General features: G+C 55.2%; 1 protein-coding gene across 1 annotated transcript in view; it reads right to left on the bottom strand.

Moving 5' to 3' along the window:
* COL18A1 (collagen type XVIII alpha 1 chain) overlaps window positions 1-17,894 on the bottom strand; it is a 136,871-nt gene extending 118,977 nt beyond the window's left edge. The window contains exons 1-2 of the mRNA XM_049875048.1: window positions 17,782-17,894; window positions 17,606-17,694 (exon numbers count right to left, since the gene is read on the bottom strand). Coding sequence (XP_049731005.1) covers window positions 17,606-17,694; window positions 17,782-17,792 — 100 coding nt within the window. The 5' untranslated portion in view covers window positions 17,793-17,894. The remainder of the gene's footprint in view (window positions 1-17,605; window positions 17,695-17,781) is intronic.
* Between the last annotated feature and the right edge of the window lie 1,233 nt (window positions 17,895-19,127).

The following is a 19,127-nucleotide window of genomic DNA, read 5'->3' as shown; positions in this document are numbered from 1 at the left end:
CCTGCCAGAAAAGGGAACGAATCAGTCTTAGAAAGAATAACACCAGGATGCTCACTAGAAGCGAGGATGGGAAGAATTCGGCTTATTTGCTTTGGATGTGTCACCAGGAAAGGCCAATCAGGGGGTCAGAGGAAATGAGGGAAGCCCTCAGTGAGATCCCCCAGGAAAAGGATTGGCAGAATAGCCTCAACAATGGACTCAAACAAACCCACGATAGTGAAGATGGCGCAGGACCAGGCAACATTTCATTCTGTTGTACATGGGGTCACCATGAGTGGGAGCCTACTTGATGGCAACTAACAATGACAACGTGTAGCAGGCAAAGTCCAGTCTCAACAAGAGCTATCCGCCCATTTATCTGTCTGTCCTCAAGGAGCCTAGGGAGGGCAGAGCAGACACAGCCAGACACCAACTGTCCTAACACAGTGTAGGTAGGAACCAGCGTGGACTCCATCGGTGACCCATGGAGACCCAACGGAGCTTGGGGAAGGTCAGACTCTTCCAGCTGAGGGAAGGAGGAGTGGATAAGAAGCCATCATCAGCCATGCCTACAGATCCTTTCAGGTAAAAGCCCAGCATCTGGTGCTGGGATAGATGGACCCGAGCCAGGGAGAAGCCAGGCAGGGGCTCCCCACAGCACTGCCTCCCCGCTCCCATCCACAGCCCTAGGTACCAGGGTGCCCGAGCCTTCTGCATTCAGGGAGTCCTGCCCTGCTCTCTGGTTCTCCCTCCTGGCCCGAGGACATTGGGTTTCTCCAGGATCTGCTCTTCCCAGCTCCACCACTGGCCCCAGAGAGTCCCCAACAGCAAGGTTAGGGCAGCACTCTCGCTTAAGCCTCATGGAGGCCATCCCCCAACCCCAACCAAAAAAAAAAAAACCAAACCCACTGCCATCGAGTCAATTCCGACTCATAGCGACCCTATAGGACAAAGCAGAACTGCCCCACAGAGTTTCCAAGGAGCGCCTGGTGGATTCGAACTGCTGACCTCTTGGTTAGCAGTCATAGCACTTAACCACTACGCCACCAGGGTTTTCACCCAACCCAAGTAAGCACTAATTCCTTTGCCAGGATACAGCCAAGGAGGAGATTCAGCTGGGCTGGGCTCCTGTCTAGACAGCACAGCCTTGCCTGGGTTCTGACACAACTGGGCCAAACGTTACCAGCTAATGGCACAGATGAGGGGAAGCTGTTCGTGGTGCCTCGTGGGGACATTCCTGCGGCCAAAGGCCCGTTAAGTACCTGTCCCTGGAGGATGGTGTGTGAGATTGTGCTGCCAGGGCCGCCAGTCGGGGTCGCCTGGGCTGAGGACAAAGGGGCTTTCATCCAAGGGACGTCCGTCTCCAATTAGTGACGAGAGAGGTCCGGACCGCTGCCTCCTGTGGCCCTGGACACACGGCCAGGCTTTCATTAACTCTGTGTGAGCCCCTGATCTGCCAGGCTGGCGGCGTAGGATAGGGCTGGGCCAGGGAAGCAGATGCTGCCCAGCTCTGCAACAGATCCCACAGGGTGAGGGCCACCAGGTGTGGGGTACCCACGAAACAGAGTCACAGTGCCAAGGCCAAGTCCTCCAGATGTGACCATGGCTGCACCTCGCACCACTGAGGCCTGAGAAACTGGCCAGGGCCAGGCTTGTCCCTAAGATGCTCAGGCAGGGGATGGCAGGGGACACCAGCGAGCATCACTGTGCACAATGTGGGCCCAGAATATGAAGCGCCTCCACCAGGCATGCAGGGAAAGCACAGGCTGGCCTTATGCACGCCTGTCCCACCACAGAGGGGTACCTCTTGGACCCCAAACCTGTCACGAGAGCATGGCCTGGTATGGATTGTGCTATTTTATGCCCAGTGTCCAGAGCTCATTTTAAATGCTTCTTTGCACTCACAGAAGATCAAAACAACTTTCGGCTTTACAGTCAGACCTCCCTGGCTGCACCCACCAGGCTGTGTAGCAGAAGTGAACTTGGAGTGCAGATCAAATTACCCTCGTTGTAAATCAGGGAGAGGGGGAGGTCCTAAGAACTTTCCCAGGGGTGACCTCTGGGAGGGCAGCTGTGGGGAGAGGGGGAGGGGCAGTTTTACATTTTATTCCATGTAGCTCTGTATCGTTGGGTTTTCAAATACCAACTATGCATTCATGTTTGACTAGGTGATTCGAAAAATGAAATTATTTGGAAAACTATGAAAATTTTATAATATGACAAGATGGTCCCCAACCCCTTTTCTGATGAGGAGCCCCAGTGAGGGCTCTGGGGAGTATCCCTGCCCCAGGCCCTCTGTAGCAGCCTTTTTGGAAGGCGAGCTTAGGGTATAGCTGAGATAAAGGAATATGTATGAGTGTCCTCAGGCTGCTGTGACAAGTTACCACAAGCCAGGGGTGCAAAACCACAGACATTTAGTCTCGCACAGCTCTGGATGCCAGCAGTTCGAGTCAAGGTGTGGGCAGGGCCGTGCTCTCTCCAAAGGTCCTAGAGGAGGATCCCTTCACACCTCTTCTAGCTCCCGGTGCCCCCAGTTGTTCTTGGCTTGTGGCCGCAACACTCCAATCTCTGCGGTCACACGGTGTGACCCTAACGCTCCCCAGCATGTTTTCTCCTTTTTCAAAATGGGAGACTGAAAGCTTGACATAACTAATGCCCTGATGGAACTATAAGCTTTTCTCCTTCTTCTGCCTGCCTCCTCCTTTGCATACCTTTGTTAATGACTTTGTTTTGACCTGATTCTAATGACTTTGTTCTTTGTTTTAATCGGATGCAAATAACTTTGTTTTGTTCAGTCTGACCACCTGGGACTTACATGCTCCCTTCCACAGGAAAATTAGAGCCCAGGTGTCTGATAAGTATATCTTTAGCTTGATAAGGAGATGTCCAGCCTGTATCTCTTTAGTCTGATAAAGAGCCTTTTGTCACTATCTTGTAATGAATAACTCCTCAGGCCAGGCCATTTGCAGACTACAAAGATACTTCTAACCCTTGTAAAAATTCTGTATAAACTCTAATGTAAAATTCCTCTTGGAGACTCCACAGAGATAGTCTGTGTTTCTGTCGGTTTCCGGTGATGTACACATCTCCTGAATAAACTGTCTCTCTCTTTCTGACTTGGAGTACGTTTCACTGCCTTGACTGCTCCAGGGCACGGACCCTAATCAGGTAACAACGGCCTTCTCCTTTTTTCCCTGTTTCTGCTCTCAAGGCTCTTGTGTGGGCTTGGGGCCCATAGAGATAATTCAGGAGGATCTCATCTCCAGACCCTTAATTTAATCACATCTGTGAAGTCCCTTTTGCCGTATAAGATCCTACTCACAGGTCCCAGGGACTAGGACGAGGACATGACAGCACAGGCGAGAACCTGACAGACTGAAGAGGCATTTCCCACCTGCTGGAGGCTTGGATTAGGGCAGGGGAGGCAAAGGAGGCCAGCTACCCCTCAGGAACCCACAGGGGGGTGGCCCATGTTTGGGAGTAGGGGGCCTGGGAGAGCAGAACCAGCAGTGAGTGGGTCAAGTGTCCCTCAGAAGGCACCCCCCCACCCCGATTCCAGTGCAGGCAACTCAGGCATGAAACCACCCAGGCTTCCCGAGAGGTCTGAGGGCCAGGGGCCAGGACACAGCCCCAAACTGACACTTGAGAAACTATGAGCAACCAGGGTGGCCACAGCCCCTATTGTGACAGTTTTCTCGTCACCCCAGCTGTGATGACAGCCAGTACCCTTCTCTGGGAGCAACAGGCAAATGCCATCGCCTGTCAGTGCTGACAGGAGAGCAGTGCGGAACATTCCAGAACACCCAGCACAATGAGGCAGCATGTCACCATCTCAGTTGTGGGATCCCGCTGGATTCAGACACCTGCACTCTCTGGGTCATGGGATCACAGTGCCAGCACCCCTCCCCTACCCCAACAGCCTGTCTTCACTGAGATGGGGGTGGGTATGGGCCAAAGTGCAGATAAATCACCTGGTTTATGCTCTGCTCAAGGGAAAAGGGTGACCCAATGCCAGCTGCTGCATGGAAAATGGCTGGAGGCTGCTGGCATGGATCAGGGTGTGGGGAGATACAGGGGCCTAGGGCAGTGGTTGGCACAGGGAAGCCAGTAATGAGGCCCTGGTGGGACCCCAAGGCTACAGAGGCAAGGTGGGGGAAGAATGAGCAGGGACGTCCCCAGCCATGCCATGGCAGGGACACACATGTGGCCGCAGGCATCTGCCCTGGGGCTTGAGCCCCCAGGGCTAAACATCCAGGCAGCTTGAGGGCCAGGACCTGTGGTGATGGAGGAGTCAGGTGCTGGGCAGTGGGGCCCATGGGGACAGAGCTTTAGATTACGGGTGGTCAGACAGAGTAGCTGGCTGTAGATGTTGCACCTGCTGAGGGGCTCTGTCCCTGGGCCATGGGGGTGCAGGGCACAAGCCACAAAGGGGAATGGGAATCGAGGGGTTTTATATACACCCGACAGGGGGCAAGGGCCACAGGTGAGACCTGGGCTGGGGTCTCCCTCCGGACTGCAGCTCCAGTTGCCAGAGTATCCCAGAAACTACTCCCCAAAAGCGAGGGGAGGGTAGGCTGAGGGGAATGCTTCAAGGCAGACACCAGATAAACACGATTTTGTTTATTTATATTTACATGAGCTGGAGGTCCTTCTCCTTGAAAGGAAGATTCTATCCCGGCTTCATGTAAGAAAGAGAAGGGCGGGCCCAGCTGGCCTACTCCTTCCTTTACAGGAAGCCCTCTGTTCTGAAGCGTTTTCTGAGGGTCCCTGCCTGGGGGGGGAGTTGACGGGGTCTCTTTTGCTCCCCAGCTGGACTGCACTCCTGTGTGGCCCGCTAGCCAGGGTTCAGAGGCAGGGAGGACCACTCCCCACTGTGCACCAGGGGAGAGGCCCCTCCCACCCTGCCTGCCCCACCGCCCAGGTAAGGCTCTTCCACCCACCTGTGGGGCTTGAGCAGCTGCCAGCAGAGAGAGGACACTGATCCCAGACTTGCAGATTAAAAGAGAAAACAGACCGAGAGACGAATACCAGCAGCTCCATGATGTGCCACTATTTTATAAGAATCGGGGGCTGGGGGGGTGGGGAGAGGCATCATTCTAAAAGTCCAAGGTCTGAAAGGAGGCACCTCCCAGCCCCAGGTGCATGGATGGGCGACATTCCCCAAACTCCCCTGCACCCAAGGCTCAGGCCTCTCCCTTCTATAAGAGACCAAGCCGCACTCAGGACCAAATGAGGGGCCCCAGGCTCCTGGGAAGGGGGCCTGGCCATCAGCTCGGGGTCCTGTGGGGAGAGGGCCTGAGTGGAGACCTGCTCAGCTGCTCTAGGGGCTTGTTGGGGGGGCGGGGGGTCTGCCACTAGGCCCAGCCCACAGGTTCTTCCCTCATTGTTGAGGGGCCTGGTGAGGGCCAATGGCGGGGAAATTTAAAAGCCCAGGAGAAGTCAGAATGGAATGCTTCCAAGCTCAGGTGACAACATGCTTGGTGACAGGCATATCAGCTGAAATATAAGGAGGCAGCTGTGCCTCCCTAATTAGGAAAACAGTCCCTGTCCAATGGAGCAAAGGAGAAGCACAGGCGGGAGGCCCTCTTGTCTAGGGAATCTTCTCAGATCCCCGACTCCCCATTTCCCAGACTCCCCACTTCCTAAACCGAGTGGTTGTTTCTAAACTCAAGACTCAAACCAAAAAAACCAAACCCAGTGCCGTTGAGTCGATTCCTACTCATAGCGACCCGATAGGACAGAATAGAACAGCCCCATAGAGTTCCCAAGGGTTTCCCAAGAGGAAAACAGGCTAGAAAAACTGATTGGGGTCTTACAGGCTTGTTGGAATTTAGTGGCACTTTTGAAAGGAGATTCCCCAAAACACACAATCTCTGAACAGTGACCAGGCATAAAAAAACAGAAAATTCTCATCACTCAAAAAAGTCTTTTATTAAAGCACATTAGAAAAAGGACCCATTACCATCGAATCAATTCCAACTCATAGCTACCCTACAGAACAGAGTCGAACTGTCCCACATCATTTCCAAGGAGCGGCTGGTAGATTTGAACTGCCAACCTTTTGGTTAGCAGCAGAGCTCTTAATTTCTTAGCCACCAGGGCACCAAAGAAAAAAGCACATTAAGAAACTGAAATTGTTCCCCTAAAAAAGAGAAAGGTGACAGTCCCCTAAAAAAGAGAACGGTATCCCTCGTATGTCAGTTTGTCACGCTGGTGGCTTGTATATTGCTACAATGCTGGGAACTACGCCACCAGTGTGACAAATACCAGCAGCGTCACCCCTGGTGGATGGGTTTCAGTGGAGTTTGAAGACTAAGACTAGGAAGAAAGGCCTGGTGATCTACATCCAAAAATCGGCCAACGAGAAGCCCATGGACCACAGCAGAATGCCGTCCAACACAGTGCTGGGAGATGCGCTCCCTGAGGCACTCAGAATACACACAGCAGCGGCGCTGGGCTTGGGCATATCAGTGATCGCGAAGATGGCGCAGGACTGGGCGGTGCTCTGTCTTGTTGCACGTGGGGTCGCCATGAGCCAGAGCTGACTCAGGGGCAACTAACAACGACCAATTAGATACTTCCCAATATTTACACACTTCGTACACCAGAGAACATCCACAAATTTCAGTGGTTACAAGCACTAGCTCTCACATCGACGCCAGAAGCCATCGCAAAGGACAAGCCTTTCTTTCACAGTCTCTTTCAGTCCTCGCAGTTACTAATTCTACCCCTTTCAGTTACCTAATTATATGCTGTGTTCATTTCTTTCCTACGGCAACTGCAAGAAGGTACCACAAATTTAGTGGCTTAAAACAACACAAATTTATTCTCTCACAGTTTTGGAAAGGCCTCAGATCAAGGTGTTGACAGGGTTGGTTCCTTCTGGAAGCTCTAGGGGAGAATCCACTGGTCTTCTGGCCTTTTCCAGGGTCTAGAGGCTGCCACACTCCTTGGCTCCTGGCCTTCCTCCATCTTGGCAGCCAGGAGGCAAGCACCTTCCAGTCTCTCTCTCTGCTTCTGTCTTCATTTCCTTCTCTGACACTGCCTCTCCGGCCAGATCACACTGGGCCCACCTGGATAACCCACGACAAACCCTCAAAGTCCTTCAAGTAATTCTATCTGCGAAGTCCTTTTTGCCATATACGGTCACATATTCACAGGTTCCGGGGGTTAGGACATGAGCATCTTATGGGGGTCGGGGGGGGACACTATTTGGCCTACCACACATGCCATTGGGAGTTGAAATATACGTGAGGGATTTTTATCTCGTTTTTTAAACACAGGGATGTAGGAGTCTAAAACGTTAGCCTGACCTCTGAGCCCTCAGAGGGTGGCTGGGATGTGTGTCAGTGGGTATGCTTCCCAAGGGGCCTGTACACAGTAGGGGTTGAAACCAGCAAGGAGGTGGCTCGGGTCTGAAACGTTAGGTTGTCCCTACAATAACAGGAAAGGCTGCCTGGGGAGGGGAGGTTTTTCTTTCCAGTCCCGAACTCCAGTGGCATTCTTAATTACATTGTAATATGAATTTATGAGTGACAACCTGAGCGGGCCAAGTTCTGACTGGCCTGTGTCTTCTGGGGGCACCCAGGAAACAGGGAGGACATCAGGGACCCAGGGCAAGACTTGCCCCCACAGCATCACCGAGGAGCCGGGGCCGAGATGCGGGGACCCCAGGAGCCACCAGAGGCACGGACACACACGAGGCAGGGAGACCAGGGTTGCCGTGACGAGAGGTGAGAGAAGACTGACAGCCGGGAACGTGAGGCCGCACGGGGCCGGAGTCCTGGGGTGCTTTGGGCTCAAGAAGGGCTTTCTTCCCCTCAGGGCCGAGGGCCTGGAGGGGCCAAGAGCCCAGGGTGTGGAGCGTCAGCGTCTGATGTGAGCATCCCTAGGAGGCAGAGGCACCGGCTGCCCAGATAGCTCTGGGCCTGTTAGCTGAAATGGCGTTTAGAAGCAGCAGGCCTCCACCAGCCCCACTGATAGCCTCTTCACCCTCCATTCCCAGGAGAACTGCCTTTAAAGCCCCATAGGTCACCTGTACAGGGGAGGCTTCTGATGATGAGCCTGTGGCCCCTCAGGGGCAGTGTCTGCACTGCTGCAGGGCACCGTCTTCCATAGCACTTAGGACAGAGGGGCTGGTGAGGGAGCCTGGATTGGGGCCCGGTGAGGGGTCCAGCATGCTAGCAGGGAAAGGTTGAATAAAGCAGCTGTCCTTCTCTCTGGCTGGAAGGCTGAAGTGAATGAGAAAAAAGGAAGCCAAGAGCCTTCCTTTGAATTTCTCTTCAGACGGAGTCACACAGGTAAGACTAAGGCTTACAAAAAGATGAGGCCGCAAATCCAGGAATGTGTGTATTCACAAGAGAGCTCACTTGTCCGCAGAGAACACAGCCCCAGCTTTTCCAGGAGTCTCCAGACAGACTCATGGAATCTTCTTGTTGGCTGCCATGGAGCTGACCCAGGGACGTGGGACTTGCCAGCCTCTACAACTGCATGAGCCATTTCCTTGATATAAATCTCTCTGTATATGTATTTACACACTTTACTGGTTTTGTTTCTCTAGAGAATCCAGCCTAAGACACCAGGGGAAGGCAGGGCCACCTCAGATGACCCCTTACTTCGCAGGCCTCCCCTGCATCAGGTCTAGGAGTGCGCTGAGTCCTCAGCATCTCTGCCAGCTGGCCTGCTGAGGCTCCTGGATCGTACCCACTACACTCACGCCCCTGTCACCGATAGCATGAGGCACAGGTGGAACCCATCTCACCCAAACGTCAAAGCAGTGTCCACATGAGTCAGGGATTCCTCACCAAGTCAAGTTACCTGATTCCCTAGATGGAAACACATAAGAGCAGTCATGGAAACTTCTGAATCCAGATCCCTGCAGAGCTGTGGCCACTTGAGTGGCTGAATCGAGCCCCTTCCTGTTCCCAGGGCATGAGCAGCTCACTCTGTTTGGCACCAAGACGCGGGTTAAACCACTGGCAGGCCAAGTCCTGAGGCCCGGGCAGGCTCTCCCCATCCCTTCTTACGTATCAGTTCAGGTCATCCCCAAACAGAAAGATGTCTCATGTCTTCCCTGTGAACAGCCTGTGCTAGCAGGTCCTTTGCAGACAGAGGAGGCCCAGGTGTGGGAACTTAGTGCCATCCTAAAGAATCAAGGTGAGGGGCTGAACCGGGTGTCATTTTGAATTCATTCAATTGAATGGAACAAAAAAGGTAAAAATGAGGACTTCAGAAAAACAACAACAAAAAGGCACATGGTATCCACAGAGCTTGAATTCAGGTTCTGCCACTATAACCCATCACTAAGCTCCTTGTCACACAACCCCTGTCCCAACCTCTTGCCAGCCCATCTCCAGACCTTTGGCCCTGGTCTGGTGTCCTTTCCAAGGGAACACTCTATAGAAGTCAATCTTTATCCACTGGCCAGCAAACCTCACATAGTCTCCTGGTCTTTCAGAAGCCAAGTGGTGGCCAAGGGCCCCATCAGTTAACCCAGCCCAGCACTGGTACCCCTGCCCTGTCCTACCTTATCATAAGACCTCACCCCCATGGTAGGAAGAACCCAGAGGACAGCCAGAGGCTGTGACACCGTCTGCTGGAATGAAATTCAGAGGGACATATGGCTCTGCCAGCAGGCTCTCTTTTCTGCATCCCTCACTGAAGACAGGCAGGCCGGCCAGGCTCAGGCTTGTTTGCGTTAGAGGAGCTGGGGAGGGAAACCAGATTCCTGCAGACATGGCAGGGAACACAGATGCTTTGCCCTGCAGCCTCTTATTTCAACGTGACTCAGCGCATCTGTGATCAAAAGCTCCTTCTGACAGTTCTGCAGCAGCCACAGCCCACCAGTCTGAAAGTTGTCCCCACTGGTCAGCCGGTGCCACTCCTCATCCACCTGCTGGCAGGGCTAGGAACAAAACAGGCAAAGCTCCCTGCCCGCAAGGAATTTCTCATCTTCTAGATGTAATATAATGTACAGTGCTAAGATACAATACATGGCATAAAGATACAGTGTATATGATATGAAGATATACTGTATGATGTAAAAATAAATCATACAGTGAAGACACCTTGTATGATGTAAAGATCCAAGTATGGTGTGAAAGTACAACACAAGTTGTAAAGATACAATGTATAGTGTGAAGGTAAAAACGCTTGGTATAAGAATATAGTGTATAATGAGAAGATACAATGTATGGTATAAAGATACAATGTATGGTATGAAGATACAGTGTATGTTGTAAAGATACACTGTATGGTGTGAAGATACAACATATGGCATAAAGATACAATGTATGATGCAGAGACACGTTGTATAAAGATGATACAATGTATGGTGTGGAGATACAGTGTATGTTGTAAAAACACACTGCATGTGAAGCGCCATATGCTCCTCACAACAGCCCAGGAGATTGGAGATATTCCTACCCCAGGTAAGGAGAGGGAATTGGAGGCAGGTGACAGCCACCAGCTGTAGAGCAGCGTCTACATTCAGGGACTGGATGCAGAGGGCAAAGCCTGCCTCTCGCACTCTGCTGCCTTGGGAAGGTCCAGTCCTGTGCTGCCCACCCTGGTGCTGGCTTCTTCCAAGACTGGTGGGAAAGGAGGGCTCAGTGGCCTGATCACTCCAAGGTAGGAGCCCAAAGGCAAAGGACTAGCCCCAGACCTCAAACTATCAGGGCCAAGAGGGCTATGGGGTACAGAAAAGCCAAGTGACCTGCCCAGGTGGGCAGGGCCATGGGCCTGCCCAGCTCAGACCCTCCCCCAACTGTCTCTATTCTCTTTCTGAGCTGCTGTGTTTCAGAATACATCAAATTTAATCATCTTGTAAGCAAGCCAAGCAGATATCTCCTAAAATTTTACCTCTCCCCAACACCGACTGCTTCAAGTTTGAGGAAATGTGACATCCCCCTTCTGCCTGACTGATGCTGGAGCATCGTATGTTCGTGCCTAGGCAGGTTTATCATCCAGGGGAAAGAGGCGTCCTTACAGAGCACTTTATCTTGTTCTCTGACAGGTAACAGAGAGCCAGGTACCCAGTGCAGGTGGCCCCTTCTCAACCAGGGCCGAAGTCGGCTGCAGACTCGCATGTGCCCTGGGGTGTGGATGAGGCCATGTGGACAGCAGCCTCCCTACCTGACCTGAGTGCTGGGTGGGCAGTCAACCCCCAGTCACAGAGGCTGCAACCCCCGCAGATGCGTCCCTCCCCAGCAGCCCTCAGAGAGAGGAAGAAGCTCGCTGCAGGTAGGCTCAGAAGAGCTGGGGTTTGCCTCTGCTGTTACCCACCAGCTGCGAGGCCCCTCAGCCTCTGCGGGCCCTAGTCCTTGTCTGGAGAGTGTGAGGGTGGGGCTAGACAGTCCCCAATGTGTACTCCACCACCAGGCCCTCTGAGGGGCCCATCATGCCCCAAGCCTGGGCAGCATGGTCAGCCCGACAGAGCACCCTCCGGGGATGTGGGCGAGGACAGCACCTTCTTAAGGAGAGGCAGCCCTGGACAGCCAGCCAAGCAGCGGGGGCATTGTGGAGGTCCCTCCCTCCAAGCTACATTCGGAGCTGCAGCCCCCCAGCCCAAGCCCTGCAATCTGTCCTTGAACTGCTTCTCTAGGCAGTGCCATCACCCACACCAGGGACAAAGAGGCCAGACGACCCACACAGGACCCCTCAGCTCCCCCGCTGGCCCAGAGGACCAAGCCTTTCCAACAATCTGATAAAGAGAGAAACTAGGCACTTTGGCCAAGAGAAAGTGAGTGTGTGTGTACGTGTGCACATTTATGTGTATGCCTTGTGCACATGTGTCTGCACTGGATATCCATGTGTCTGTGTGTGCTCATGTGCACATGCATAATATTGTGTATGTGTACGCACGTGGATGCGCATGTGTTCATGTGTTCGTGTGTGCCTGTGTCCAGTTTATGTGTGTATATACACTTAGGTGCATGCATGTGTTTACATGTGTATCCATTTATGCATGCGCTGTGCATCTATGTTTACATGTGTGCATGTATGTTTATGTGTGTGAGTGTTTGTGTTTATGTGTGTACATGTGTGCACATGTGCTTATGTGTGCATTTACATATGGGCATATACATTTACATGCATGCAAGTGCATTCATGTGTGTGCACATGTGTGTATCTATTTTTTAAAGTGAAACAGTGGTGGTGAGGCAGGGCTCTCCTCACCTTGCTCCTGGTGCCCACGGGCTCCCGCCTCTCCAGCATCTTCCATCTGTACTCTGAAGGCATATTAGTTACACTCCTTCTAGGATTTCCCTGCCCAGGACTTTCCCCCTCTACTCTTTCTTTTAAAGGAAAGCAGGCAAGCCCTGAAAAACAAGTTTTGCTGAAATCCAAAACTATCTTACGAGGCCCCTGCACTTGAACCCTGAAGACTCCTAGTGGGTAAGCATGAGCAGTAGCTTGTGCTTAGAAAGAGTAGCATCTTCTAGGAGAGATCTTTCCCACCAGCTTAGAGTCTAATGTTACTTAAATGGCCTGAATACCCCACAGACACCCACAGACACTTGGGGCCTAGGGGGTCTTGGCTACATCTAATCAAATCCAGCCCCTGCAGGCCCACTGAGGGACCATGAGCCCCCTTTGGTGGTAAGAGGCAGCGGCTTGGCCTCAAGCTGTGGGCAGCCAAGAGCCCTGAGACCCCTAGAGTCTGCATGGATGCTGGACAGACAGCAAAGCCTGGTGGAAAAGCGGCAGGATACACGCTGAGTCCTCCTGGGGTGGGTGGGGCAGAGCCTGGTGTGCAGACAAGACAAGGTTTCCAGCCTTGCCAAGGGCAGTGCCCACCAGACCCGGTCCTTCCCCTCAGCCACGACATTCACATGCTGACTCACAGACCCTTCTACAGGTCTACTGACAATTAGAACAGGGGAACGTATAAACTTCCACGAGGAGAGGAGGAACTCAGGGTGATACCTTGCATTCCACATGGCTGGGGAACAGCGGGTCCTGAGCCCCATGGTGGTGCCATGTCACTGACTCAGAAGACAGCTCAGCCGCCATAGGCGGGGTTTGCAGCCTTCCCGCCGTCGACCAGCTGGCTGAGCAAAGTCTTCTGCTGGGTCCTCACAATCCTCAAGGATGACATGACATCAAAACAAGAGTGTTCCTGCACGTCAGTTATGCCACCAGTTTACTTTCTTTTCCTCGAGATAAAGATTGAAGGGAAGCATCAGTGGGGCAGCGGTTAAGCACTCGGCTGCTAACTGAAAGGTCAGTAGTTTGAGCCCAGCAGCCACTCCATGGGAGAAAGATGTGGCAGTCTGCTTCTGTAACGATTACAGCCTTGGAAACCCTCTGTCCTATAGTGTCACTATGAGTTGGAATCAACTATACAGCAACAGGTAAATCACTGTCCAAGAGAGGACACAAAATCCAAGGCAAAAATGAAGGACAGCATAGGGACCAGGCCAAACCCAAGTGCGGTTGAGGGTATCTGGGAGGGTTTTCAGGGGAGCTTGCACACAGAGGGCAATAGAGGCCCACATCACTCCTGCTTTCTCGCCCCAGGTGGAGTGAGTCCACCTAGAGAGAAAAAGGCCACCTCACATGCCCAAATGCCTTAATGGCATTAGGCACACCCACAGGCCTTGAATGTGAGTCCCAGTCCCAAGCTCCCCATGAAGCCAGGGAGGATTGTGATCCCAACTTTACAGATGGAAGGCCTGAAGCTAGCACACTTGACAAGCCAGACAGAACACTGGGCCTTGCGGAAGGAGAAGGTGGCCTTCCATGGCCCATGAGCTGGTCTCCGTGTGGCCCTGTGAGGGATGCTGTGAACTTGTTATGGCCTCCTGCCCACAGTGCACAGAAGGGCATGTTGGCCTGCGAGGTCACCTAACTCATATTCATACTTTGGCAAATAGGATAGAGAGGTTCCAAGCTGTCTCTGCTCACAGGGAAGGCTCAACCTCAAGGGCTCCTTGTGCAGGGTTAGCAGGAGAATTCCTGGGGTCCTGGGCTGGGCAGGCACCACCGGGACTCACCTGCTGGGAGCACCAAGAATCATGAGGTCCCTTGCCAGCTTCTGCTGCCCTGGGCACGGAGCACAAAGCAAGTGGAAGAAGACAGGCCTGAGTTCCAATCCTGGCTGGCTCCACCACCCAGTCACCCCCACGCTCCAGAAACCCACAGAGACACGGCATGGTGTGCACCGTGTGGCTGCTGGCCACAACAGCATGGGGCCTGTCCTCACATTTATTGGGGAGCCTGGTGCACAGGGTAGTGGTGCTGTCCTGAGGGTCCTGTGCATTTTGGCCCTGGTACGGACAACAGCAGTACATGCTGCTAGGAAGCGCCTTTTTGTAACCAATCCATGGGCAGATCTCACAGTCACCTGTGCAATGGCCAAGGAAACCAGTCACCTGGGCGAGGCCAAAAGATGGAGGAGGCCACTGGAGTGACTCTAGCCCCAGGTCTCAGGTGAGTTCAGCCACACCAGCCAGTGAGGCCGGTGTAGGCAATGTGCTCTGCCCAGGGTGAAACTGTCCCACCTGCCGACACCGCTTTTGCCTGCAGACACACCTCTTCATCAAGAGTACAGTTTGTTCAGCTGTGGCTCCAAGCTTCTGCTTATGGGTAAATGCATACAGCCACTCAAAGCATCAAACTCCCATGGACCAGTCCCTAAAACAACTTTTTAAAAGTTTTTTTAGGCCAGTGAAGTATAAAGCCCTGGGTGATACAAATGCAAACAGTTAAGCGCTTGGCTGCTAACCAAAAGGTTGGGGGTTCTAGTCCACCCACAGGTACCTGGGAAGAAAGGCCTGGCAATGTACTTCCAAGAAAGCAGCCATTGAAAACCCTGTGGAGCACAGTTCTACTCTGACACACATGGGGTCATCATAAGTAGGGGTCGACTCCACCGAGACTGGGGTGGTGCTGATGCAGTGTAGACATGAAAAGTGCATGGTTTCTAGTCAGAAAAAAACGCGCAAGTCAGCAAAACGGGCCTCATACCTTTGATTCCCAAGAGTAATTTTTCAAAGTTTCTAGAACAAATCGCTGCCTTTGACAAGCCACCGCTAAGTCCAGAGTTCACACACACCAGCTCCTCTCCTCCTGTTTCAACGGGACTTGGAGGGGCAGGGGAATGAGTGGCTCCCACAGCAGGCACTCAGGGCTGGGGTTCACCCTGGGAGAGGGCTAGGAGCCAGAGCCTGTCCCTGCCCCACACCAGTGTGGGGGTGGGGTGGGGTGGCAGTTGGATGAGGGCTGGGTGGGGGTGGGGTGGGGTGGGGGTGGGATGAGGGCTGGGTGGGGGTGGGGTAGGGTGGGGGTGGGATGAGGGCTGGGTGGGGGTGGGGTGGGGTGGGGTGGGGGTGGGATGAGGGCTGGGTGGGGGTGGGCAGTGCACACAAGCCTCCCTTCCCCGCCCCCAGCAGAGCCAGCTTCCTGCTTCTATCTCCTGCCACCGGGAAGCAGCCACATTCCACTCCAGACCCCTGGGAAGGGGCCTTCCTGTCCCAGAGGGCAAACTCGAAGCAGCAGCTGCTGGAGCTGCTGGGACGAGATAAAGGACTGGCACAAGGCTTTGTGAGCAGTAACGCTCCCCGCCAAGTCGTTATTAACTTTAACTCCCCTCTGCTTAGTTCTCAAGCTCTCTCCTACCAAAGCTCACAGACGTTACAGTGTTGATGGTTAGTTTTCTACTCTAAGAAAGCATCGGCCTTTAATGCCTCTATCTTGCTAGCGAAGTTCCTTCAGCTGGGGCTGGGCAGGACAGTGTCTCTACTCTTCTCCATTCTGTGATTATCAACGAGGCGCCACATTCACAAATCCCTGCACTAGCAGCAAAGGCCAAAGCGGGGCCTGCGGGCACGTCACCACGGTAGAGGCCCCAGTGGTCAGAAAGCAGCACCACGTGACCACGTGACCACAGGGCCTGAGGACAAGCATCTCCCTAAAGGAATCTCTTGGGTTGCATTGTCTCACCCTCCACAGATAACACAAATAGGCAGGGACAGATTACCCAATTAGCAAGGTATGCATGAGCTTAATTGTGCTTACTTACTAACCTGTAATGTACAATTTCACCTGTTTTTTGCAACATCGAAGACGTGGTGAAACCCACGTGAAATTGTGCGTTGATTAGTTAAGTGTGCACAGTTATGCCCCTGTGTATCCTGTTTACTGTAAACCGATGCATACTGTGTTTACTGGTTAATCTGGCCAGCAAACAGGTGAGGGATTACCCGCTGCTTCAGGAACAGAGGTATTTGTCAGCAGATTTGTTTGTGAGGTGGTTACTTTTTTAAAAGTCTATGCTGATATTTAACCTGGCAGCTGAGCTCTGAAACAATGAAACAAGTTATTATTATTTCTCTCTAGGGTTGACTCCCCGCCCTTTATCTTCCCACCACCAGGTATGGTAAGTAGGTGTGTCCCCCCAACCCCCAGGAGAGGGCCACCTTCCGTGGTCCTCTGGGATACAAGGACCTCATCTGGAGTCTATTTTTACCTGGGATCACTGGCCAGGTCTCTTTGGTGGAGAGGCTCCCCACAGGGTCTGGCACCCACCCTCCCAGGGGTCACCTCCTCCTCGCGGGGCCTTTGTTGGGCTTGCTGGGAAGGAAGAAGACCCGCCGCCGCGTGGTTGGGAAAGGGGTTCACAGAAGCTCATGCCAAAGAAAGTTTAAAAGGGAGCCCTGGGCAGCGCCCCATTCAAAGCGTCCCTGCTCTCCAACTTGGCGATCCACGCCAGAAGAGCGGCTGGTCCCGCGACAGCGGAGTCCTGAGCATTGTTCTCCAGAAGAGCCGCTTGTCGCTTGTCGATCGGCGGCGTAAGCCTGGCAGCCGCACAAAGGCTGGCCGGACTGGCGACGAGGGAGCCGGGCCCTGGGAAACATGCAGCGTTGGCCTCCCAGGTTGGACACTCACCGCCTTACTGGGAGACTTGCACGACCCGGTCGGGGTCACTCCGGGGACCCGCTGGGACTGCGGCGTTGGGTGCAGGGCGGAACGCTCAGGCAGGGAGCTGGGGACGAACGCTGGGCAAGCGACGGCGACACAGGCCCGCGCGCGGGTGGGCAGCTGATGCCTCGCGTGGAGCAGACCCCACTACGACTACGACCACACAGCCCTGAGACCTCGCTGTCCATGGGCGGAGCGCACCAACCTCCCCGCAGGTCGCTGAAGTTATCACGCCAGGGCTCTGCGACACGGGACGACCTCGCATTCCCCCGCTCCACCCGTCTCAGCCCGCACTTGGCCCCCAGCGGCGCGCGGTAGTGGCGCGAGTCCCCCGATCCCCGCAGAACCCCCGCCGAAGAATGAATGGGGCTGCAGGGCGCGACGGCTGGGCTAGGGGCACGCGGCGGCCTGCTGTGTCCTCCCAGCCCGGCGCTGCCCGCGGCCGCCCCCGCCTGCCTCCTGCCCAGTTCCCGCACCCTCCCAGCCGCAGCCCGCGGCCACCTGCGCGCGCGTGGGCAGCTCGTGGTCGCCAGGTTCTGGGGGTCGCCGTTGCCTCCAGGGACCGAAGCCCGAGGGTGGGCGCGGTGGGGGGGCCCCCACTGGGGACGGACGAGGACCTGCACAAAGGGCAGCGAGAGCGCGAAGGGGACTCGAACGCCGGTAACCTTGCGCGTCCCTATCAGACGCGGACCCGGAATTTTACCTGGCTCCGCCGAGGCCGCGCGCGCTCCGAGCAGCAGGAGCAGGGGGGTCAGCACGTCCAGGAGCCGCCGCTGCCGCGGCCGGGGCCACCTGCGAGCGAGAGGCCATAGGTCAGGGTGTCGCACGAACGCCCGCCACCTCGCCCGCCCTCCTGCCCGGGGCCCCGCGCGGCCGCACCTCGGCGCCATGCTCCGCGGGTCTGACCGTCTGCGCCGCGGGATGCTAGCTTTGCGCCGCGGTGCGCCCGCTCGGCCCGCCGAGCTCCGGGCAGCAGCCGCCGGGGGCGGACAGAGGCGGGCAGGGGCGGGGCGGGGGCGGGGCGACGAGCGGGGGCGCCGGGCTGACCGGGACGGGGGGCGGGGCGATGGGCGAGTGACCCGGCTGAGCCGGCGACGGGCTCGGGGCGCAGGGACCCGGCCGCACGCGGGGCCCAGCGGTGGGCGGGGCGGTGGGCCGGGGGGCAGAGGCCGACCCCGCGGGGGTCCGGGCGCTAGCAGGGCGGGGCGGATCTGGCGAACCCCTGGGGCGCACCTGGCACCAAGTAACCAGCCTGTCCAGGCGGGGGCGGGCAGCTCCCCCGGGTCCTAGCGATCCCGGGTTGCAGCCCCGGGTGTTCTCGGCTCGCGTGGCCGGCGGCGCCCGGGTTCCGGGACAGGGCTGTCTGAGGCGGCTGGGAAGGTCGAAGTCCGAGCGAAGTCTGGGACACGCAGCGGGTGAAGCTTACTCCGGGAAGTGTCAGCCGCGCCCTCCAGGGGTACGCCCCCAGGCCAAGAGTCTGGTGGGGTCAGTGAGAAAGCAGGTGATTTGAACAGAGAGATTTACGGCCAGGGGACTGCAGTCGCAGGGGGAAGTGGGAAAGTGGCGCCGGCGGCCCACCCAGCCTTGCCCCCTTGCCGGATTCCGGGGCCCAAGGGTGTCTCTCTCAGGCCCCACTCCCCATGTCGCACCCCCAGCCACACTCACCAACCCACTCCTGCGACCCCACCTGGCAGGTGGGCCCTGAGCCCTGCGAAGCCTCGGGTGGCCACTTCCACTCAGGCCCTCGTACCAATTTTCTACAGGAAAAGATTCCTCCACTCCGCCTCGCCCCCTCAGGGCCTTTCCCCCAGGTCTCAGGAGGGACGGGAAGAGGCCAGCCCTCCCTGGCCCTGGGTGCTGCTCCTGTCCCCCACGACCTCCTCCCCCTCAGGACCACGTGGTCCCTATTCTGGAGGTCCAGCTGGCCCCTCACCAGAGCCTCCCCTGGCCTTCCAGATAAATGGTCCTAAGAGTTATCTCCCTTCCCGATTCCCATGGTGTGTGGCCCTGTCTGCTGGGTGTTAGCAAGTGTGGGGAAGGGTGAGTCTGTGTGTGTGTGTCTGTGGTTTTATGTTGTGTTTCCATGACCATGGCATGTGTGTGCATGTGTGTGGTAGGTTCACACTTGCGTGAAGTGTGTAGTATGTGTGAGTCTGTGTGTTTGTGTCTGTGGTTGCATGTGTCCATGTAGCATGTGTGTTTCTATGGCTGTGTATTGTGTGTGT

This window comes from Elephas maximus, chromosome 2 (assembly GCF_024166365.1).
Source record: "Elephas maximus indicus isolate mEleMax1 chromosome 2, mEleMax1 primary haplotype, whole genome shotgun sequence".
Classification (NCBI taxonomy): domain Eukaryota; kingdom Metazoa; phylum Chordata; class Mammalia; order Proboscidea; family Elephantidae; genus Elephas; species Elephas maximus.
Note: the sequence above shows the minus strand (reverse complement) of the source record. Positions and strands in the feature narration are given on the sequence as shown.